Raw genomic sequence first — 24,765 nt, forward strand, 5'->3', positions numbered from 1 at the left:
CTTCCCCCGAAGGGTAGCTGGGCACTCGCTTAGAGATAGGGTGAGGAGCTCTGTCACACGGGAGGAGTTAGGAGTAGAGCCGCTGCTTCTACAGGTAGGAGGAGAGGAGCCAGTTGAGAGTGGCTCAGGCATTTGCTCAGGATGCCTCCTGGATGCCTCCCTAGGAAGGTGTTCCGGGCATGTCCCACCGGGAAGAGGCCCCGGGGAAGACCCAGGACATGCTGGAGGGACTATGTCTCTTGGCTGGCCTGAGAACGCCTTTGGGTCCCACCGGAGGAGTTGGAGGACGTGTCTGGGGTGTTCCTGCTTTGACTGCTGCCCTCCGCGACGTGACCTGGCCCCGGATAAGCGGATGACAATGGATAGATGGGTGGATAAACCAGGTCTTAGCCAGGTCTAAACAAAGACTTAATCAGGATTTAATAAGGACTAAACCAGGGCTAAACAAGACCTAAACAAGGACTTAACCAGGGCTAAACCTGAACTAAACCTGGTTCAAACATAACAGACCTCTGAGTTGTATTTTGCTGGTGATGTACTCCTCTAGCTTGCTCCTCAGCTCTGGGTCATTCTCGAAATCATAAAAATGATGTTCCACCCACTGTCGAAAAACATTCAGGACTCTGCGAAGAAAAAAAAAACCCATTTAATTCAATTCATTTTTAAGATACATTTCCCAAAACAAGGCACTATAAATTTCAAAATTATTTTATGTTTCTTTAAGAGCTGTGTGCCAAGATCAGTGTGTAACAAACACAGGACATTTATGTAACTCATTATAATTCCACAGTTTTTGTCCTGAACTGAACTTTTAAGAGGACACTTGGTTTAATGGAGTCGTGTTTGAGTCAAAATAAACTTCAAATCTTTCACGAGACCACCCAAGATTTTCCACTGACTTTGGGAATACAACTTGGATTTATATATGCCGAAATCACCCGGAAATCCAGGATCCAGCCTCCATAAGGGCTCAGTTATGTTAGTTTTTGCAGTAGTTTGGCCTGTGATGAGCAGACGATCTTATTGGCCAAAGTAATATATTCACAAAAGTCAAGATGGCGTCCTTAACTGCCATGACTTAGTTCACTTGTGTTTTCAATTTGGCTTAAAGAAGACATATTGTGGTTTATTATTATACAATCACAAGCGTAGATCATAATTTTACATTTTGTTCTTTGTAAACATGATCTTTGTGAACTTGATCTAAAGCAGATTAGTAAAAGGATGATTCCATTGACTTCCTGTTCAAAACTGAAAGGCTCCACCATAGCAAGCACGACATAACATGTAAATATAGGATATTGGGTGGAGATACGGGGTAGATGAAAACAAAAAAATTCTAAGGATTCAAACATTAAAAAATCTTGTCCACTTTAAAATGACCAGATACCTTTATGGCGTTTATATTGTAACCGGGACCTGGATTGAACCTGGACTGAACCTAGACTGAACCTGGACTGAACCTGGACCGAACCTGGACCGAACCTGGACCGAACCTGGACCGAACCTGGACCGAACCTGGACCAAACCTGGACCAAACCTGGACCAAACCTGGACCAAACCAGGACCAAACCAGGACCAAACCAGGACCAAACCAGGACCAAACCAGGACCAAACCTGGACCAAACATAACAGACGTCTGAGTTGTATTTTGCAGGTGATGTACTCGTCTAGTTTGCTCCTCGGCGCCAAGCTGGTTCACATGGCAGTAGAGAGAATGCAGTAGTATATAAGATGTGTGTAATTGTTCTTTATTACCTGAGCTGTACCGGTTGAACGTACTCCTTCCTGAACCTCTGCAGCTCGGCGGCCATCGGCTGGTCGCCGTTCCACAGAGCCTGGCGGTCCTCTTCTGTGGGCTCCGGCTCTGGAATCTCAATCCTGGGACAAAAATGAAGGGTTAAAAATATATCACCAGGCTGTCATAAAACACATTTTAAAGTCAAATCACCAGTCAAAAGTTTGGACACATCCCTCGATCAGTTTTGTTTTTTTTCCACTTTCTACATTTTAAATACACACAGAGGACATCAAATATATTAAGTAAGACATATGGAATTATTAAATTTTTATTTTATGTATGAAAAAAAGTTAAATAGCTTTACTAAATATTTTTCAACAAAGCAAAGGGTGGATAAAAATAAAATTGAGTTATTTCACTTTTTTCCTTTACTACATAATTCATATATCAACTTTATATATTTTATAAGTTCTGTGTGTATATATTTTTTTTTATTTCTCCCCATGCTTGTCCCCGATTGGCTAATCCACCTGTCAATCTGGACTTGGGGAGTCTCAATGTTGACCAGACTGACATATTCATATAGCAATGTGTGTTTTGGATCAAGTTCATATGGAACAAAAGCTTCTGTATTCTGGTAGTGGCACTGACACAATGACTCTAAAGCGATATAATCCCTGTTAACACTTTTAAAAATATATATAATACAAATTGTAAAAAAAAAAAAACCTGTAAAAATATGTACAGTAAATTTCGGACTACAGAGCGCACCTGAATAAAAGCCGCACCAGCTAAATTTGAAGAACAAAATTAATTTTGTACATATATAAGCCGCACCTGAATATAAGCCGCAGGTTTTCATATTGTAACATGAGATATTTACACAGAAAGACGGTGCACCGACACGCTTTTTTTAAACTGTGCCTGAAAATTGGCATCAACACGACAACAACACGGGATGAACACACCTGCAGGTTTAGGAAATAAAACTGCACCAACATGGGAAATCTGCTTTTATTTCCTCTGAAAACTTTTGTCGTCTTTTTACATTGACCAAGTTGGATTCATTGATGCCGAGCTTACGTGCAGTGGCTCTATTTCAGGGGTTGGCAACCCGCGGCTCCGGAGCCGCATGCGCCTCTTTCAGCCTTATACTGCGGCTCTGCGTGGCTTGGGAAAATAAATTTTAAGTATTTAATTGAAGTGTATTTTATTTGTGTTAGCTCTTTTTTGTTGTAGTTTAAATTGGAAGATTATTAAAATAAAATTATATTTTCTTATTTTTCGTTGCTCAAAATAAGCATCACACTCGCGGAACAATGTTCAAAACAAACACCGCTCACGTCTCACGTCTCACAGACACAGACACAGCTCACAGTCCTGCGTAAAGAGCCCTGATTTTCAGACGCTGTGCGCACAGGGGTCAGGAGCAACTTTGGCCCGTCCCTAATGACACACTAATAAGCTCGTCCGTAGATGTATCATGAAAATCCTGCTGGAAATCGCTACAGAAATCTATTTGATGTAGTAGCAAGTATATTATTTGCTCTTGTCTCCGCGATGACGTATCACGTATAACACATCAGACATGTCGGCCAAAAGTAGAGCCACAAGCGAGTGAAAATGAGCCAAAACAAAAGTCTTCGGAGAGCTTTTAACAAAGGGGAAAAGGACAACTGAGAAGCCAGAAGAGGAGACTACGACCTCCAAGAAAAAGAAAGATCAATTTAACAGACAATACCTACTTAAAATCTGGATTTGTCGCTACAGGTGACTCTCACGCAGAGTCCGCTCTGTGTAATATGCGGGAAAAGCAAATGAGGCAATGAAACCTTCAAAACTGCTTTGGCACATGGAGAATAAGCACCTGGGATTAAACGATACGCTTTTAGAGTTGTTGTTTTTTAAAGAAACTGCGCAGCAGAGTAGACATAATCACATAATCAGCGCAGAGCTCACACTGATGCAGCGGTTTGGTGAGTTGTATTTTTTTATGCACTTAAGTTATTTTTGCCATATTTATCTTCCACGTGTAGAAGGCCGGTCTGTGAAAATAAAACCTACATTATTCCGTTACATTATTATTATTATTATTATACACAGTGTTATCTTCATTTTAGATATCAAAAAGTATTTGCGGCTCCCAGTGTTTTATTTTACGTGGAAAGCGGGTCCAAATGGCTCTTTGCGTGTTACAGGTTACCGACCCTTGCTCCATTTCCTTCTTTATCTTAAAAACTGCATCATATCCATTTCATGATGCGCAAAATGATCGTTCAAAATCAAAACTAGTGAATTCTTCAGAGCAGAATCTTTCCCCACGTCTGTCTCACTTTTACGTTTACAGCTAGAGAGCACCCCCCAGGGGCCGTTATCCAGTAAAAATTCCATAAATAAGCCGCATTGCTGTATAGGCAGCAGGGTTCAAAGCGTGGAAAAAAAGTCGCGGCTTATAGTCCGAAATTTACGGTATATAGCTGAATGAAACATGTTTACTCTCAATAATAAGGCATAAAATTAAAATCTATCGTACTACAAAAAAGAAGTCCATACAAAGCCCCAAGGAGAAGAAACACAGAATCAGACATATTTAAAGACTTTACCTGTCTATTAGAAGTGAGAGCAGGTCCTGTGGTTTGCAGAATGACCGATACGTGGTCAGAAACGTCCTGACGAAGTTAGGATCTACAGCAAAACAGAGATAAAGTAAATAATACTGTTTTGGTGGAGAGAATGCATGTAAAATAATTAATGTTAAATCTGATGTAAATGCAAAAATATCAATGCAGCTCATATTAAACAGTATACAGGTTACTTGCTAAGGATACACCGACACAATACTGGTATCAGATATAGGTGATATTGATATGTTTGTTGGATCGGATATCAGTTCCAGTGCACCAAATTACAGATCAAAATAGAGTAAGACAATTTACTGGACAGTGTTGGCCCAAAATGCATAATATTAATATTAACAAAAATGACAACTATAGAGCAACTTTGAAAAATATTATCATACGCTGTTTGTGTTTAAAACAAAGTAAGTTAAGTATTTCTGTCCCTACACTGGTGTTGGTTGATATGAGGTATCTGCAGGTAATTAAAACCAAAGCAGAAAAAGCTGGAACGGTGCATCCCTATCCATATAGACAACAAAGAAATCCTCAAACATGCCTAAACTGTCCGCCTCGGCCGAGTAGCAAACAACTGTTGGCATCTGTCTGTTATTGACAAATCACTGTTTTACTGCATAGACTCTGAAATGGACTAAGTGAGTGTGATGTCACCACAGCGTTCAGCTCCAAATGAAGCTCATGGAGGATGAGCTTCATTTGGTCTCTATAACTGTTATAGGGACCAATTTGGAGCTGAGTTCCACATTTGGAATTCCAACCACGAGTATCGTAGCAACTAAAGAGCCAATCTGGAGCAAGGCTGTTGAAGGTAACACTTCCCGCTCGCACTGCTGGTTTAGCATGGAACAGGCACTTAGCAACGCTGTCAATCAATCCTGTTGCTAACACTAATGGGAACGACCTCGGGGAAAGAAGGCACCTGATTTGTCTGTTATTAATGTTCATGTCTTGATTTACAGACAAAATAGTGAAATTAATATGAGCATTTGAAGACCAAAATGACGAGTCTGACAGCAGCAGTTACAGAGAGAGGGGCCATAGTTTTTCAATGTAAAGTGAATCGGAGTCAGAGTCAATGGAGCCAAAAGTGCCCACATGCTCAATTTCTGTTTGGAACGCAGCGGCTTGCAGGTTAGCTATGTCTATTTATATCTTGCCCTTACCTGCATACATGTGGTAGGTGAGTCTCTCTATCAGTTTGTCCACAGTTCCTGCTTTGATGATGGGAATCCCAGTTTTGCTTTGGACCTTATCTTCAAACACAATATTCTCCTCACTGTCCTGCATTGCGAATATATAGACTTCCGGAGAGGGCAGTCTAAGTGGGTGTGCCTGCTCCTCGTGCTGCAAAACCGTATCCAGCATCCGGTCCAGCGTCGATCGATACTGCAGCGTCACAAGCGCCGCCATCCATGCCGCCTTCTCTTCTGCTGTCCGAGCACAAAACACCGCACAGTTTTCATCCTTCCCAACCAATTCGAAAGCATGTTTAAGGTCCGACGTATCCTCCCGGTCTACAATTCGGATTTTTCGTAACACAAATTTCTCCTTGAGTCGGTACTCGGCGCCACTTCCTGATCCAGGGAGTCGAGAGCTCTGATTGGCCTTGCAGCTGATCATTAGACCGTCGAACAAGAAGTTGTGGCGTTCGTGTTTGGCGCCAGCGCGGATCAAGGGACCCTCCAGGATGAATTCGCTGCAGCACTGCCCGATGTCTTTGCCCTCCCAGCCGTCAATGCTCTTTTGGATCTCGTTCATTCGTTTGATGGCCAGCTGTTTGGAGCGCACCTGACGACTGTATAAGCGATACATAGGCTCGCTGAAGAGGAGAGAGAGGGAGAGTCAGTAATGGAGGCAATGATTTTTTTCTCTTACGCAGGATAATATTTGATTGAACTGTGAATGGAATGTGAAACAAAAGCAGTGCTAATGTTCCTTTAAAATCATAAAGACATTTTTATTAAAAAAGTCTGTATCTGATTTTATTTTCTTCTAGTGAAGTTAAATTATCACACACTGTATAATAAAAGCAACAAAATAAGAAACAACTTGACACTAGCAATGTGACGTCATACACTGTATAAAAAAGTGACTAAGTGAGTGTGACGTCATCCACAGCAGTGGCTCCAAATGAAGCTAATCTAGGCTAGCAGTTATAGGAGCCAATTTGGAATTCCGACCGCGAGTATCATAGGAAACCAAAGAGCCAATCCGGAGCAAAGTTGTTGAAGGTAATGTCCCCTTCCCGCCCACACCACTGATTTAGCAGGGAGCAGGAGCTTAGCAACGCTGTCAATCAAACCTGTTACTAACTCTAGAAAGAAGGCACCTGATTTTTCTGTTCTTAATGTTCATATCTTGATGTACGGACACATAAGCAAAATAAAAAATACCAGGATCATGTAGAGCGGGTTAATACGAACACTTTAAGACCAAAATGACAAGTCTGACAGGAGCAGTTACAGAGAAAGGGGGCACAGTTTTCCAATTTCCAGTAAAGTGAACAGGAGCCAGAGTCAATGGAGCCAGAAGCATGCCCATGATCACTTCCTATTTGGAATGGGGAGACTAGCAGGTTAGCCTATGGCACATACCCGGGTTTGCGTCTGGGTTGATGTTTGGCATAGATTCGGTCGACGCTGCACTGGAGGTTAATCAGAGCTGTTATGGCCTGTTTCAGACACTCGCGATCGTCCTCATCCTCACTGCGCTCCTGGAGTTGCTGCAAAAACAAAAGTGATTAAAATATACTGCTGTGACATGATTAAAGAGGTTTGAAGATTAAAATGTCTATAAACCAAAGTCTCATCAGTATTCTGTACCTGTAGAAGCTCGAAGTAGTGCATGCAGTGATAGACCGGGACCATCATGAGCTGAGGAAGGACGTACTGCACGGCCTCTTTGAATCCCTCTGCCACCGACTGCAACAAAACAGACAAGTGAATGGATTACAATGGGACAAACTTTGGATCAGTGGAAATTGGGAAATGAGAAATACAGATACAGGGCCTTATGGTAAATGGTAAACAGTCAAATTTTTACACATTTTTTACATCAAGGAGTCATTCACTCATTAACACACATTCATACACCAGTGTACACAGACACTGGGGGCAAAGTGGGTTAAGTGTCTTGTCCAAGGACACAACGACAGCATTCATCTATTGGAGCTGGAAACGTACTGGAATCTCATTGGTTCAGTGGATCTGACCACTCAACCAATGAGATTTATGTCGAGGGTGGGATTCAAACTACCAACCTTCGGATCAGTGGATAAACGCTGTACCACCTCAATGTGCTCTCTGAACAGAATCCTACAATTTAAACATATGTTCTATCTAAGAAATAACAAATGTATTTTTTTAATAAAGATTCTGTAGCCCTGATTAATGGCATTTACATAACAGAATGAAACGGACAAAACATGATTATCCAGGGGTTAAGAGCCTAAAAATGATCAGACAAAGGCGAGACTATGAGGAAGGGAAACCGGAGAGGGCTCAGTCATGGTTTAAATCTTCTATTCCCTCGATACAAGAGGCTCAATCAATACAATGTACTCAGACTGCAGCCACCTCACTCTCTGAACCACAGCTCACTGAAGGGACTAAAACAGGACTAAACCAGGACTAAAACGGCACTAAAAATAGCGCTAAATCGAGCGCAAAAAACAGCGCTAAAGCAGCACTAATCCAGGGCTAAACCAGGGCTAAACCACGACTAAACCAGAACTAAACCAGGACTAAACCAGGACTAAAGCAGGACTAAGCCAGGACTAAGCCGGGCCCGAATCAGAACTGAACCAGGACTAAACCAGGACTAGACCAGGGCTGAACCAAAACTAAACCAGGACCAAACCAGGTCCAAACCAGAACTAAAACACGTCTGAACCAAGACGAAGCCAGGACTGAACCAGAACTGAACCAGAGCTGAACCGGGTCTGAACCGGGACTGAAGCAGGACTAAACCAAGACGGAACCAGGACGGAACCAGGACGGAACCAGGACTGAACCAGGACTGAACCAGGACTGAACCAGGACTAAACCAGGACTAAACCAGGACTAAACCAGGACTAAACCAGGACTAAACCAGGACTAAACCAGGACTAAACCAGGACTAAACAGGACTGAACCAGGACTGAACCAGGACTGGAGCAGGACTGGAGCAGGACTGAACCAGGACTGAACCAGGACTGAACCAGGACTGAACCAGGACTGAACCAGGACTGAACCAGGACTGAACCAGGACTGAACCAGGACTGAACCAGGACTGAACCAGGCAGCAGGAGAGTCTTTTTGAGTAGACAGAGAGCAGAGCGAGTGATGGACAAGGCCTAAACGATGACCTAAGTTTCGATGATGTTTTTGGTGAGTCAGCGTCCTCAGAGAGACACATCAGTCTAACACAGGCGAGAGGAGGAGCACACAGTCAAAACAAACCAGTGGGACCATTACTACAATACATAATAATATTATAATATTTTAAAATAGTTTTTTGGCACAGTAAGTTAATTTAAAACCAAAAAATGCACATGCCTTCATTTGCTTGTCAAACTGGGTCAAAATAAAAACTTAAAGACTAAATCAAGACGTAACCCCCAGCCCTAAGTCTAACGTGGGACTTCAAGGCAAATTTCATGAAATTTGCCTTTTTGTCTTTTTGAAACACTTCTGTAAAACTTTATGTTGTTGATATTTTTATTTTCTTGCAATATCAATTATTGCATAAACCAATATGTCGAGATCAGTATTTTCACAATATAGTTTAATTATTATATATAATAATATAACTCTAATTGTTAAATGTGCACAGTGCAGGATCCATACATGTTTTGGGCAACACAGAGAGGTATTTCTACAAACAAAAGGGAGAAGCGGGCCTCATACATGAGCGGCCTTGTACCTGTGTGCCCTTGTACCTGCCCACCCTCGTACATGTGCGCCCTTGTTCATGCGCGCCCTTGTACATGGTAATACATATTTTGATCTAGTCTGTCATATCAGTGGAATGTTTATGTTTTGGATATATTAATGTGCATTTAAGAATAAATGCGTTATTTCAAACAGAAAAAAAAACTTAGTTCTTTTTTAAGTTTTGGTTCATAGTAAAAACAAATATGTTTCTAAGGATATTCTCTGGAAGGTAAAAAAATAAATAAAAAACAGACTGAAGACCATTGATAGATTACTTGATTACTAAAATAATTGAAAGCTTCAGCCCTAATTCTGGCTATGGATTTTAAAAGCTTAACATCAGTATCAGCAAATATTGAGCCGATACTGCCACAACAGAAGGACACACACTGGAAATCGAATCATCCTGACCGAACGCGGTGTGCTCCTCCCTCATGTGCTCCAAAATGTAGACCTGAACTATGTCAGGATATGGAATGATGTTTATAATACTCGGACAGATACACACATACTGTACACTGAACATGATGGTTTTATAACTGCTCACACTAAAGTGCTTCTGAGCAGCTTCCAGAGACACTGCAGTGTAAATGTCCTTATATGATCCAGACAGAGGAGAGCCGTCTGAGATGGTGATTAGGTTAGTGTTGGCCATAAACAAATAGGAAAGGAGGAGAGGAAAGTACAAGTCTTTCCAGTACTGCACACACTGGTGGATTAAATATCTTTATACAGTCTATGGTAAACATACAGCAATATTTTTAGCCTATGTCTCTTCTATTTCTATTTTTACTTGTCTGTTCAAAAAGACAAATCTGAAAGACACATGAAAAAAATGGTACCATATATCGTCAAAATGTTCAATATCAGATCAATACCGGGATCTTGGAAATATCTTAATATCACAATCAATATCCCATCCCAGGTATCTAACATCTGAAATGTGTAATTAAATGAATAAAAGTTCCTGTTAAGTGGATCTCTAAAGCCCCTCCCATCTCACACAGCCACACTGCTTTGGTCTGGAGCCTGAGAAAACACAGCAAATATTCACTGTTCAAAGGCTACTCCCCGTTGAGTCCAATTCAATACTGTTCTTAAGAGGAATGTCCAAATACAACAATGCTTCAGCAGAGAATAAACCCAAGACAGGACCAAAGAGGACTGAAACCAAGAGATAGGACTGAACCAGGTCCACACCAAAACTCACTCAATAGGCAAAACGCAAAAGTGGTTACATGCATGTGGGAAATTCAAAATCTAAAAGGGAAAGTCATAAATAGTTATCATTTAAAACAGCAGCTCTCAAGAGTGAATGACGATTCAGCCTGTCCAGCTAGGCCCACTGTGGAACTAATAAAGGCATATCTTATCTTATACATACAGTCTATGATTTTCTAACCCTCGAGAAGACACCTGTGCAATCCCTCAGTCGTCCAGGTATTCTTTTGCTAACCTGCTAGCCGTTAGCTTCAACAGCCTCGCTCCGGATTGGCTTTTTGGTTGCTGATACTCGCGGTCGGAATAAAGGTATAACAATGTATTTTTGGGCTCAATATTTATCGTGTGCACATTTTCTTTGCAATAATGAGGAGATTTTTGTTATTCTTGTTGTAACATAATGAGACTTGAGCTGTAGAGTGTTGAGTAGTAACTGTTTGGCTTCATTTTGCTATTAATTTGCTGCAGCTCAGGCCTTTACATGATTATGAGGTCTACAGAAGTTTACATACACCATATAAAAAGACACACGTTTGTTTTTGCTTTTTTTTCTCACTATCTGACACGAAATCAGACTAAACTTTTCCAGTTTTAGGTCAGTTAGAATTACCAAAATTATTTCTATTTGCTAAATGCCACAATAATGAGATATGGATTTTTTTAAGACTTTAAGACTTTCCTCAATGTCAGAAGTTTAATACCTTTCATTCCTATTTGTATCATTGCCTTTAAACTGTGTGACTTGGATCAAATGTTTTGGATATTCTTCCCTAAGCTTCTCACAATAGTTGGCAGGAACTCTGGCCCATTTGTCCTAGTAACTGAGCCAAGTTTGTGGCCGCCTTGCTCACACATGGGTTTTGTGTTATGTAAACTTCTGGTTTCAACTGTTTATAGAAATGGTTCACTGGCATTACCCTGCTTTATTGTGATGATGTCAGTGACTAGTTTCAATATTATCGTTTATCTTGTGCGTCCAAGTTTGTTGTTGTGACAGGCCTAGTCAAATAAATAGCATTAAAACTGATTTGATATGTTTTTCCAGTTGAAAATTATTACAGTTGTCCTTTTAATTTCACTGTTGGGGATACCGAGTCTGTTGCACGGATCTGAAAAGTCTGGGAGCGCAAATATACAAAATAAAGGTGTCATCTTAAAATGTCATAGTTGTGTTTTTCAGTAAAGAAGTTTTTTTCGTTATTTTTACTACTTTCTACATTTTATATACACACAGAACACATCAAATGTATGAAGCAAGATATATGGAATTATGTAGTAAAAAAAGAAAACTTAATAACTCTACTAACTCTACTACGTAAATCCTCAAAGTGGCTGCCTTTTGCTTTGCTGAAAAATATTTAGTAAAATTATTTAACTTTTTTCTTTATTGCATAATGCCATACATCTTGCTTTATATATTTCTTTATCTTTATTTATACAGGGGAACCCACTGAGAGCATTTGGGCTCTCAGTTTCATGAGCGGCCTGTTTAAAAAACAATACAAACAAACAAAACAAACAAGTCCATATAAAACATTAAAAACAGGAGCTGGAGTGCAAAGTATCCAGTTTGACTTTTCCTTGGAGCATTTTCCATTTTTCTGAAGGAAAACGGCTAAAAGCCTCTTTCCCGTTTTGGCCCGGCTCGTCCTTAGCCTTATGCAGTCATGTGATCTAGTATTAAATTGTTTGTCTTTTGTGTGCATCTAAAATGTAGAAAGCAGTACACATAAAGACAAAAAGACTGAATGAGTGTGTTTGAATGGTTTTCAATTTAATAAATTTTTGTAAAGGCCAAAATCCCAGTTGCAGTTACCTCTTGGGGCTGAACATGAGAAATGATTTAAGCAACAAGTGAAACAGAAGCAGACAAGCAAAGTGTCATACAGGGAAGTTGTCTGTGTAATCCCTCACTCATCCAGTTCTGATCCATAGTAAAACAAAAATATAAAATGTCAATTGGACAAAAAGTTGTAGGAGTTGTACAAGGAGGACAAGGAGTAGGTGGAGGAGGGCTAGCCAGGATGAAATAGGTGTGAAAGCAGCCATTAGGGGTTTAAATGATTATGCCAAGACTGTCTCAGGCACAGTGCACACTTAGTGTAGCTCAATACACCTAGCCTACAAACAGAAACTGTAAACAAACAGGTGTGTATTTTCAGTGTAGTTCACTCCTCCCTTCAGACAGATATAAGGCAGTGTCCAGCAGTAATCTGACCAGAACTGAAGAAATAGGCTTGAATGAGCAGCCAAACGTCTTCACTCTAAAACTTTTTTTTCCAGTTGACATTTTATATTTTTGTTTTAATATTTGGTAATTCTGAACAAACATGGCAAAAAGTATTCACAGAGGCATTCGGACTCAAATTAAGATAAGTAAATATTGATTCATTTCACAGTATCCATTTTAAACAGATGAACCACATGCATTTCAGAACATTTGTAAAAACTAAACTGCCTAACTACAGGAGTCACAGGATTTTTTTTAGAATAAGCTCCTGTGAATATTTTGGATTATACTACCAAAATAATTACCCCAATTTAAACTGTGATTTTGTTAATTCTTTCAGCCTTATTTGGGAAATAGTCCCATTTTTATAGCGTTTTTCCACCTTCAAGGCACTCATCAAGGAACCACTCACACACACACACACACACACACACACACATTCACACACCATTGTACACAGACACTTGGAGTGGGTCAAGTGTCTTGTCCAAAGACACAACGACAGCATTCATCTGTGAGAGCTGGAATCACACAGTCAACCTATGGGTCGATGGATCTGACCACTCAACCAGTGATGTTTATATTGAAAGCAGGATTCGAACCGGCAAAATACTCCAACTGAGCTACTGTCGTTCCATTATCGTGTGGCTTACCTGGAAGTAGAGTCCAACAGTAGAGCGGGACATGAGGTTATTGAAGTGCTCGTGAAAGTCTTTATTGAGAATGTCCTGGGATAACGTCTCGTATGGGTCAAACGCCTGCTCCTATAATCAAAGACCGTCACAACATCAACAACCAAACTAGCTCACGACAGTGGCATTTAGACTGTGCTGGTAATCCAAAAAAAATGTTATTCTCTGTAGGCATGAGCCTGACTCAAACTAGCGCATTTTATATATATGTTGTTATGATTATGTTGCATAATGGTAACATGGTCATCGTTTCAGTTTTCTGCAGCTAAAACCTAGAACAGTCTTCCTGAAGATGTGAGACAGGCCTCTACTTTGACAATGTTTAAATCCAGGCTCAAAATGGTTCTGTTTAGCTGCATGTGACTGAAAGGGTTTTATTCTGCACTTTTCTCCTTAAATGTTAATTTTATGATGAATATTTATGTTTTGATTTGTTGTATTGTGATTTTAATGTCTTTCGTATTTTGTAAAGCACTTTGAATTACATTGTGGACCAGCTGTGCTGTACAAATAAAATTGCCTTACCTTAACATGCTTTAGTATAATCTACTTCTCTTCAATACTCCTCCTCCTCGCCTGGTCTTCCTCCTCCTCACCTGGCCCTCCTCTGCCCCCCTCCCTCCTCTGCCCCCCTCCCTCCTCCTCGCCTGTTCTTCCTCCTGGCCTGGCTCTCCTCCGCCCCCCTCCCTCCTCCTCGCCTGGTCTTCCTCCTCCTCGCCTGGCCCTCCTCCGCCCCCCTCCCTCCTCCTTGTCTGGCCGATTTTTCTTGTTTTGTCTGATTTTTCCTGTTGTTTGATTTTCCTGTTTGTTTGTGTGTGTAGGCAGCACAGTGGCTGAGTGGCAACACTCATGCCTCACAGCAAGAAGGTTTGGTTGGATCCCCGGGTCGCCCAGGTCTTTCTGTGTGGAGTTTTTCATGTTTCTCCTCGTGTCTGGATGGGTTTCCTCCGGGTACTCCGGTTTCCCCCATCAACCAAAACATGAACGCCCTTCGAGACAACTGTTGTTGTGATTTTGGGCGTTACAAAAATAAAATGAATTGAAAAAGTTCCCCGCTTCCCAAAACATGCTTTTATCTTAGTCTATTTTTTGGCTAAAAAGTTGCACAGTGAGGCTTTAAAACATCTTTCTGGTTGAGTTCGTCTTTACCTCAGCCAGATCTTCGAAGCAGCTCCCGACCAGAGGATGTGGGCTCCCGTCGGCCGTCATCTCCACGGCGTCCTCGATCAGACCCAACAGTTTGACCGTGAGCTCATGAATGTCCAGGATGTTACTGAAGATCACCTCCACGTCCTGAGACCAGAAACAGGGACAACACAGGAGTCAATGCAACAATACAGCCTGGGTTTATAACACAGACCATATAAAGTTATAGCAGTTATAGGGATGAATTTGGAGCAGAGTTCCAACCTCGAGTGTCATAGCAACTAAAGAGCCAATCTGGGAAGAGGCTGTTGAAGGTAACGCCTCTTCCTGCCCACACCGCTGGTTTAGCAGGGAGCGGGCGCTTAGCAACGCTATCAATCAAACCTGTTGCTAACACTAGCGGGAGCGACCTCGGGGAAAGAAGGCGCCTGATTTGGCTGTTTGGCTCACAGCCCCTCCCCCCAAAAAGACAATATAGTAATTAGCATGAGCATAAAAGTCATGAACTTAAAACAATGCGAAGTTTCTCTGTTAAACTGCAACGATTCACATGTTTTCAAAGATCTGCTGGAACCAACTCCCAAACTCCCTTTGTAGATAAAAATATAAAGTGTACAAAAATAACCCAGTGTTATAAATAGAGAGGAAATGATGATCCAAGCAGATGGACTCAACCCAAAATGGATGAGTGACAAGAGTCTAAACACACAGTAAGATCAAAGCTTCTGTTTGACTTTGTGAGGAGGGATTTTAGCAGCGTTTCCACAGACATAATTGAGGTTACTCTGCCTGAAGATGTCCTGTGTCTCAATATAATTATATGTTTGACATTCCTCAGAAACTCGTGAAGGTTTTACCCTCCTCAACCCAAATCTCACAGCAAATTACCCAACCTCAAAGTATGCAAAACTAAAACGTAACTCTGCACAAACAAGGTCAAGGAATATTATGACATTAAAAGGAGGAGCACGGTCTCTCATACCATGTGACTGTTCTGACCAATCAGAGTGAGAGTAGCTAGAGCAGAGTGCAGGATTTTGAGCTGAGAAAAAGTCTGTGATCTGATTTTTTTTTTTTAAAGCCACAAAATTAGTCTTTTTTGAAAGCTGTAGGTGTCCCCGTCAGTCCAACACGATGAGTTTGCGTTTACATTGTGCTCTATGGGAAAAATCCTTTCTGGGCAGGAGGATTTTTTCGCTGTAGTGCCAATGGGCAGTCACTAGTCCAACTCGAAACAGCTCCAAGCTAGCAATACCCTATCCAGTTATTTCAATAGATCGATGGATTTTCGAATAGAATTGCCATAGCAATTAATAATTTAAAACAGAATATTGTATCTTTCAAATGGTATAAAGTTTTTAAAATGTCCCAACAACCATGGACTGTATGGAGAAGTGAGACTACGTGAGTGTGATGTCACCCACAGCGTTTGGCTCCAAATGAAGCTCATCAAGGCTAGCCGTTATAGCGGCCAATTTGGAGTGGTGTTCCAACCACGAGTATCATAGCAACTAAAGAGCCAATCCAGAGTAAGGCTGCTGAAGGCAACGCCCCTTCCCACCCGCACACCACTGGTTTAGCAGGGATCAGGCGCTTAGCAACAATGTCAATCAAACCTGTTGCCTATGCTAACAGGAGTGACCTCGGGAAAAGAAGGCGACTGATTTGTCTCTTATTAATGTTCATATCTTGATTTACAGACACAATAGTGAAATAAAATTCAGAAATCCAGAAACGTGCCCATGATCAAATCCGAACGCAGCGGCTAGCAGGTTAGTTATGTCCATTTATATATACAGTCTATGGATTATACAGAACTAAACTACAGTGTTAGCAGTTTTTATAAAGAATAAAACAGGAGTATTGTTAGTGGAGGAGTTAATATGATATTTTAAAAACTGCAGCTTTTGCGATTAACCAAGTACATTGATTCAAATTACAATTCAGATTTGACTGTGACTGACAGCGCTGGTACCCGCTTGTACCTGTGGCGCGAAGATCTTGGGGTTGGACAGGAAGTGATGTCGGAACACTTTGATGATAAGGTCGAGTTCTCGGAGATACTGACGCTCCTCTGCTATCTCCAGTCGCACCAGGTCATCGTAGGTCAGCTCCCCCGAAGACGACGGCTCCTCTGGGCCCTGTGACATGAGCCCGATGTCCTCTTCCTGATCGAACATGTCCATGAGCACCTGCAACAGAGCGGAGACGGGCAGTCAGGAGCAGGACTGTCGGCATGACTCTCATCTCCCTCCTCTCCTCACCCTCTCTCTAATACCCCTCTCTCTCCTCCCTACTGGCAAGGCAAGGCAAGTTTATTTGTATAGCACAATTCGTACACAAAGTAATTCAAAGTGCTTTACAGAATAAGAAAGACATTAAAATCACACAAATCAAACATAAATAATCACAAATAATCATCATAAAATTAACATTAAAAGAGAAGTGCAGGATAAAAACCTTTCAGTCATATGCACAGCTGAACAGAACCATTTTGAGCCTGGATTTAAACATTGTCAAAGTAGAGGCCTGTCTCACATCTTCAGGAAGAATGTTCCAGGTTTTAGCTGCATAAAACTGAAATGCTGATTCCCCATGTTTAGTCCTGACTCTGGACACCAGCAGGAGGCCTGTCCCTGAAGTCCTCAAATTGCGAGATGGTTCATATGGCACTAACATGTCGGAGATATACTTTGGACCTAGGCCATGGAGAGACTTATACACATGCTTTGAGCTACAGGAAGCCAGTGCAGAGACCTGAGCACAGGACTTATGTGCTCATACTTCCTGGTTCTAGTCAGGACCCGAGCAGCAGTGTTCTGGATGTACTGCAGCTGTGTTAAGGCTCGTTTGGAGAGGCCAGTGAGCAGGCCGTTACAGTAGTCTAACCTACTGGAGACAAATGCATGGATTAGTCTCTCTAAGTCTGGCTTTGACAGTATACCTTTGATTTTTGCAATGTTTTTTAGGTGGTAAAATGCTGCAGAGGTTATTGATTTGATGTGGCTGTTAAAGTTCAAGTCTGAGTCCGTTATTACCCCTAGATTTCTAGCCTGATGTGAAGGTTTTAGAGAGAGACTGGAGGTGACTGCTGACACTTTCTCTATGTTTCTGTGGGCCAAAGATGATGACTTCAGTCTTGTCTGAGTTTAGCTGGAGAAAGTTGTTTTGCATCCACACACTGATCTGTTGGATGCAGTGGCAGAGTGAATCCACTGGTCCATATTCACCTGCTGCTAGTGAGACATAGATCTGAGTGTCATCTGCATAGTTGTGGTAAGACACATTATTGCTGCGTATTAACTGGCCTAACAGCAGCATGTAGAGATTGAACAGCAGGGGTCCCAGGATTGAACCCTGGGGCACCCCACGGGTCAGGGACATTTTATCTGATATACATTTTCCAATTTCAACAAAGTACTCCCTGTTTTCTAAATAGGACTTGAACCAGTTTAGTGCCGTACCAGAGATGCCCACACAGTCCTCTAGTCTCTGTGTACTGTCCTCTCCTCTCTCTCACACACCTCTCTCCTCTCCCTCTCTTTCCCCACCTCTCTTCTCTCTCTTTCCTCTCCCTCCTTTCCCGCACACCCCTCTCTCCTCTCCATCTCAGAAGTGCCACCACAAAGAAACTTGGCGGGGCCAAATAAGGTCATTGCTCTCACCTTGTCGGCGCACATGGACACCTTGATGTCCTGTTGGCTGATCTCGTAGTGACGAATATTTCCCACATAATTCCCCGCGAGTTTGAGGATATCTGCGGATATGTACTCGAGTACGGCCACGATGTAGAGAGAGACATGGTAATCCACTCTGTACCCCAACACCTCCTGCACAGGAAAACAACGGAGGACTTAACATTAAAGCTCCTATATCACGCAAAATGGACTCTTATGAGCTTTAAGCCATGTTCTAATGCTGTTCCCTCCTCAAAAACAGACCTGGAGATATGTTTTGTTTCATTCACATTCATGTTTGAGTAACACTATGCTATATACTATATTAGTCTGTCATCATCTTCAAAGCTCAAAATGCTCTGTTCCACCTTGTGATGTCATGAAGTGGTAGTTTTCATGTTAGCAGCTCCTTTTACGTTTAGTTCAGTAGAGATTGACAGTTCCAGTGCTCAAAGTCTCCAAATGATTCTAGTGAAGTTGTATGGAGTTTAAAAACTGTATTACCACATGATGACATCACAATGTGGAACAGAGTGTTTTCAGTTTGAGAACATCCAGAATAAGCAGGGTTTGTGTGTTAAATGTGTGAATGAAACAAAACAAAAATCCAGGTCTGTTTGATCTATGTTATTATGGTGTTTCCTCATCACAGAGTTCATAGATTAGAGATTCATAGATTATACACACCTACTGTTCACTTACTTCATTCTAAGTTTATGGTGAGTTGCATTGTTTGTTTAAATACAAATAAGAGAACACACAAATTATTATCATTACCTAGCATTTAACATAAAAGAAAATGTATAGTAACTGCCTACTCATGTGTTTCAGTTTTAGGATATTTTGTAGTAGGATATTTTGTATTAAATTGTTAATTGCTATGGCAACAGTTCAATTTTTTTTTTTTTAATCTGAAACCCATGGATAGTTGAGCATCATGTCTTGTCTAAACTAACCCGAATATCACTTTAAGCCGTCCAAATATTATAACTATCGAGAGTTACAGACACCTCGCAACAACCTTGCACGTTTTCTACATGAGTCTAATTAGAAAGATGAAATTTAACTTAGTAACTAAACCTAAAAGAGTCAAACAGGTTAAACGGATGTGTGTGTGTCTGTGTGTTTACCTTGAGCAGAGGGTGGATCTTGTCCACAGGGAGCAGCAGAGGGTTCCTCCGTTTGCGTTTCTCGATGGCCGATTGAGCGTCTGCAATGGCCCACTTATCGATGGGATGAGGGAAGGTCTTCTGCACCCTCTCCTGCGGAGACACGAGGGAAACTCTACTTTTAGATGAGAATTGGACAAAGCAGCCAGACTTTGTCATATGTTGTTCAGTTTATACTCAAAAGATCAACTTTTTTACTGCATTTGACTCGACACAACTGGAGCTCATGGAGGTCATGAGCTCTGGGTAATGACCGAAAGGACAAGATCGCGGATACAAGCGGCTGAAATGGGTTTCCTCCGCAGAGTGGCCGGGCGCACCCTTAGGGATAGGGTGAGGAGCTCGGTCACACGGGAGGAGCTCGGAGTAGAGCCGCTGCTCCTACACGTTGAGAGGAGCCAGTTGAGGTGGCTCGGGCATCTGCTCAGGATGCCTCCTGGACGCCTCCCTAGGGAGGTGTTCTGGGCATGTCCCACCGGGAGGAGGCCCCGGGGAAGACCCAGGACACGCTGGAGGGACTATGTCTCTCGGCTGGCCTGGGAACGCCTTGGGGTCCCACCGGAGGAGCTGGAGGACGTGTCCGGGGTGAGGGAAGTCTGGGAGTCCCTGCTTAGACTGCTGCCCCCGCGACCCGGCTCCGGATAAGCGGAAGAAAATGGATGGATGGACAACTGGAGCTGATTTTGGTTAACAATTGTCATTAACTGTGCCCAAACTGTGGCCCGGGGGCCAAATGTGGCCCGGGGGCCAAATGTGGCCCTCAAGCTTCGAGGTGAATTGGCCCATATTACCTTAAACAGTACTTTTTATTGTACATTTCTGAAAATCTACTTTAACAAGCCCATATCAAATATTTAATGTGTCCGATTGAGGATGTAAGCATGAACAAAGGTCTAGTGGTTCAGTCTAACTTGTAATAATAACACAGATTTGAAGTATTGAAGGTCTGGGCCCTCAATGGGCCCTTAATGAGAAAAGTTTGGACACCCCTGCTGTAAACAGACTGAAAATGCATCAGTCTAACAGTGTAAAAGGTTTTCTCTTTATTAATAGTTGTAATGCTCTTTAAAGGCTTGCCAACGTCTCTAAAAGAGATTATTCATTCACTCCACACTCAGAGGTGGTACTACTGTAGCTACAGCTGCCCTGGGGCAGACTGCCTGGCCCTCCCCCCTCTTTCTCTCTACCTCCCTCCATCCTCTCTCCCCTCTCCTTTCCTTCTCCTCCACAGATCGGGGTGGGGCCACACAAGTACTGCGCTCATCTCTCTCTCCCTCTCTCCCCTTCCCTCTCCTCTCCACAGCACCTCTCTCACCCCTCTCTCTTTCCTCCCGCTCCTGCCTCTCCTCTCCACATCCTGCCCAGATCAGGGTTGGGCCACACACAGCAACTCTCTCTTCCCTCTCTCTTCCCTCTCTCTTCCCTCTCTCTTCCCTCTCTCTTCCCTCTCTCTTCCCTCTCTCTTCCCTCTCTCTTCCCTCTCTCTTCCCTCTCTCTTCCCTCTCTCTTCCTGTCCCTCTCCTCTCTCCTCCCCTCTCCTCTCCCATCTCCCTCCTCCCCTCTCTCCTCCTCTCCCCTCCCCCCCTCTCTCCTCCTCCCCTCCTCTCTCACCACTCCTCTACTCTCCTCTCTCACCTCTCCTCCCCCTCACCTCTGCTCCTCTCCTCCCTTTTACCTCTCCCCTCCTCTCTCCTCCTCTACTCTCCTCTCACCTCTCCCCTCTCCTTTCCTTTCCTCTCCTCCCTCTCACCTCTCCTCTCCTCTCCTCTGCTCTCACCTCTGCTCTCACCTCATCTCTCTCCTCTCCTCTCTCCCCTCTGCTCTCACCTCTCCTCTCCTCCCCTCTCTCCTCCCTCTCACCTCTCTCCTCCTCTTTTCCCTCTTACCACTCCTCTACTCTCGTCTCCTCTCTCCTCCTCTCCTCTCTCCTCCCTCTCACCTCTCCTCCCTCTCACCTCTCCTCCCTCTCACCTCTCCTCCCTCTCACCTCTCCTCCCTCTCACCTCTCCTCCCTCTCACCTCTCCTCCCTCTCACCTCTCCTCCCTCTCACCTCTCCTCCCTCTCACCTCTCCTCCCTCTCACCTCTCCTCCCTCTCACCTCTCCTCCCTCTCACCTCTCCTCCTCTCGCACCTCTCCTCCTCTCGCACCTCTGCTCTCACCTCTACTCTCTCCTCCTCTCACCTCTGCTCTCTCCTCTCTCCTCCGCTCTCACCTCTCCTCCTCTCTCCTCCTCTCCTCTGCTCTCACCTCTGCTCTCACCTCTGCTCTCACCTCTGCTCTCACCTCTGCTCTCACCTCTTCTCCTCTCTCCTCCCTCTCACCTCTCCTCTCTCCTCCTCTCTTCTGCTCTCACCTCTGCTCTCACCTCTCCTCTCTCCTCCCTCTCACCTCTCCTCCCTCTCACCTCTCCTCCCTCTCACCTCTCCTCCCTCTCACCTCTCCTCCCTCTCACCTCTCCTCCCTCTCACCTCTGCTCTCTCCTCCGCTCTCACCTCTCCTCCTCTCCTCCTCTCCTCTGCTCTCACCTCTCCTCCTCTCCTCTGCTCTCACCTCTCCTCCTCTCCTCTGCTCTCACCTCTCCTCCTCTCCTCTGCTCTCACCTCTGCTCTCACCTCTGCTCTCACCTCTTCTCCTCTCTCCTCCCTCTCTCCTTCTGCTCTCACCTCTGCTCTCACCTCTGCTCTCACCTCTGCTCTCACCTCTGCTCTCACCTCTGCTCTCACCTCTGCTCTCACCTCTGCTCTCACCTCTGCTCTCACCTCTCCTCCTCTCTCCTCCCTCTCACCTCTGCTCTCACCTCTGCTCTCACCTCTCCTCTCTCCTCCCTTCTCCTCCCTCTCACCTCCACGTCCTGCACAGATCGGGGTTGGGCCACACACAGCATGTTGAGCAGTTGTAGGATCAGCTCCTCGATGTGCTGTAGAGCGTCCTCCTTTGCCTGCAGGTTTGGATGTACCTGCTTCTGCACCTACAACACAACAACAGAAAACGTTATACACAGCAAGAATCCACAACACAACAAGAGAAGACATTACACACAATGAGAACATACAACACAACAAGACATCACACAATGAGAATGTAAAACAAAAACAATAGACCAGCATATTAGGGACAAACACAGTCGGAGTACTCAGTGTACTCAGAGGTAAAATGGTGCACTCAGTGGCAGAATGGTGTACTCCGTGGTAGAATTTGCCGTGTAACTGTCAGATTACAGATGTTTTAACCTGGTTTCATAACATTTGCTTCACAACTGTCTGCCACAGCTGCCCTGGGGCAGACAGACTGACTCTCCCCCCTCTCAGAAATTATGACATTATCCCTCTCTCCCCTTCCCTCTGTTCTCTCCTCTCCTTATCCCTCTCCCCTCTCTCTCCCTCCTTCCCTCCTATCATCTCGCTCTCATCTCTCTCTCCTCTCTCTCCCTCCTCTCTCCACCCTCTCTGAAACTATGACACCATGACATTCTAAAACATAAACAGAACCAATAATGCACAAAGTAAACAACAATATTATTTGTGTATATTCATAACTCCAGAGTCCAGTTGCCTGCTGTGTGATACTTGAACCTCCTCCAGCAGCACAGTTACAGGGCAGAGAGGAATGTGAGGAGAGAATGGAAGAGTCATGCATTCCTCAGCTCTGACTAAACAACAACTCCCTCCAAAAACGTGTGGCCCTTACCGCTCCATTAAAAAAAAACTTTTAAAAAACTGTGCCGGCCCCAAGCTCCAATAAATCAACAGGAATCTGGTATAGTCCAGTACATAGAACAGAGGATTTACTTTGATGCGTGTACCAGAGCCCTGTCATGAGAATTACTTATCGTTGAAGTGTCTTTGAGTGACCAAAAAAACCCAAACACTATAACACTATACAAGTCAAACGTTTTATTATTATTACTGTCCACCTTTATTTTAATTGTGTCAGTGGTAAATAGTTTCAATATTATTGCTTATCGCAATATCATGACAGGCCTAGTTTAGCAGTGAAATTCTTTGAAAAAATATATATAATTCATTTAATTTTTCACATTTTTGAAACTAATAGAGTATTGTAAATATGGCTGGAGAGATGACGAGATTGTGAATCAGTCATGTGTAATATGGTTTTTAATGGACAAGTCTACAGCCAATCCTCCGTCAGTAGGAATACACATGGACAAAGCTAATGTGCTAGTTGTTGCATTCCAAATAGGAAGTGATCACAGGCGTGCTCATGGCTCCATCGACTCCAATTCAGCTCAAATTCACTTTCTGTGTCCCTGCTCTCTGTAACTGTTGCTTGTCAGAGTTGTCATTTTGGTCTTAAATGTTCATATTAACCCGCTCTACATGATCCTGGGGTATCCTGGGGTTTTAATTTCACTATTGTGTCCATAACTAAGATATGAACATTAATAACCGACAAATTAGGTGCCTTCTTTCCTCGAGGTCGCTCCCTCTAGCGTTAGCAACAGGTTTGATTGACAGTGTTCCTAAGTGCCTGCTCCCTGCTATACCAGCGGTGCGGGCGGGAAGGGACATTACCTTCAACAGCCTCGCTCTGAATTGGTTGCTATGATACTCACGGTCGGAATTCCAAATATGAAACTCGGCCCAAAATTCACCGCTATAATTGCTAGCCTCAATGAGCTTCATTTGACTGGAGCTGAATGCTGTGGTGACGTCACACTCACTTAGTCCACTTCTTTATTCAGTCTATGAGATAAACCGATGTATCGCTTGGTCAATATCATGCCGATACTTGGCCTTTTTAGCTCATATGTAATTGGCCTTAAATCTCCAGAGCAGGCCGATATTTAGTTTGGGCCAATCTGCTGCCTAAGACACACAAAGATTTATATTAACACTTTAACATGACTACACATTCTCTTATAGTTTATGGTAAAGAAAAAAAAAAGTTTGGGGGAGTTTGTAGTAAATTTAAATTACATAATATGGAGAAAATAATTTAACTTGGCTACATATCAGCCCAAAAATATGGGCAGATCTTATCAGCCATTTACTGTCTAATCCTCACAAGAATTATACATATTTTAAGAACTTACTGTACTTTGTAAAAACTGTAAACATGAAAGGCAAAGTGGATTTCCAAACATCCTGAGCACAGATTCCAGAAGACGCAGAGCAGTGAGTCATGAGCTGAAACTCCGGGGTTTTCCTGTTCAAATACTTGACCTGGATTTGCCACAGTCACCTCCAAGAAACAGTCTATGGACCAAACCTGTCCTGAGACCATGGCAGATTGAAAATGTGATATGCAAGAATGTAATATTGTGCTTAAAGGTGCACTTTGTAACATTCTCAGTAGTAGTGTTATTGTCTGGAATGTT

The 24,765-nt window shown here is 43.0% G+C and overlaps 1 protein-coding gene across 4 annotated transcripts in view; it reads right to left on the reverse strand.

Annotated features, from left to right (window-relative positions):
* The window catches only part of sos2 (son of sevenless homolog 2 (Drosophila)), a 59,439-nt gene that overhangs the window by 18,845 nt on the left and 15,829 nt on the right, over nucleotides 1-24,765 (reverse strand). For all 4 annotated transcript variants that reach the window (XM_033988239.2, XM_055231100.1, XM_055231099.1 and 1 more), the window contains exons 2-13: nucleotides 22,270-22,395; nucleotides 19,387-19,518; nucleotides 18,245-18,409; nucleotides 16,565-16,771; nucleotides 14,583-14,726; nucleotides 13,395-13,505; nucleotides 7,200-7,298; nucleotides 6,972-7,099; nucleotides 5,541-6,196; nucleotides 4,345-4,426; nucleotides 1,759-1,881; nucleotides 511-623 (exon numbers count right to left, since the gene is read on the reverse strand). In XM_033988239.2, coding sequence (XP_033844130.1) covers nucleotides 511-623; nucleotides 1,759-1,881; nucleotides 4,345-4,426; nucleotides 5,541-6,196; nucleotides 6,972-7,099; nucleotides 7,200-7,298; nucleotides 13,395-13,505; nucleotides 14,583-14,726; nucleotides 16,565-16,771; nucleotides 18,245-18,409; nucleotides 19,387-19,518; nucleotides 22,270-22,395 — 2,086 coding nt within the window. The remainder of the gene's footprint in view (nucleotides 1-510; nucleotides 624-1,758; nucleotides 1,882-4,344; nucleotides 4,427-5,540; nucleotides 6,197-6,971; nucleotides 7,100-7,199; nucleotides 7,299-13,394; nucleotides 13,506-14,582; nucleotides 14,727-16,564; nucleotides 16,772-18,244; nucleotides 18,410-19,386; nucleotides 19,519-22,269; nucleotides 22,396-24,765) is intronic.

The sequence above is a fragment of the Periophthalmus magnuspinnatus genome, chromosome 22, assembly GCF_009829125.3.
Source record: "Periophthalmus magnuspinnatus isolate fPerMag1 chromosome 22, fPerMag1.2.pri, whole genome shotgun sequence".
NCBI classification, from domain to species: Eukaryota; Metazoa; Chordata; class Actinopteri; order Gobiiformes; family Gobiidae; genus Periophthalmus; species Periophthalmus magnuspinnatus.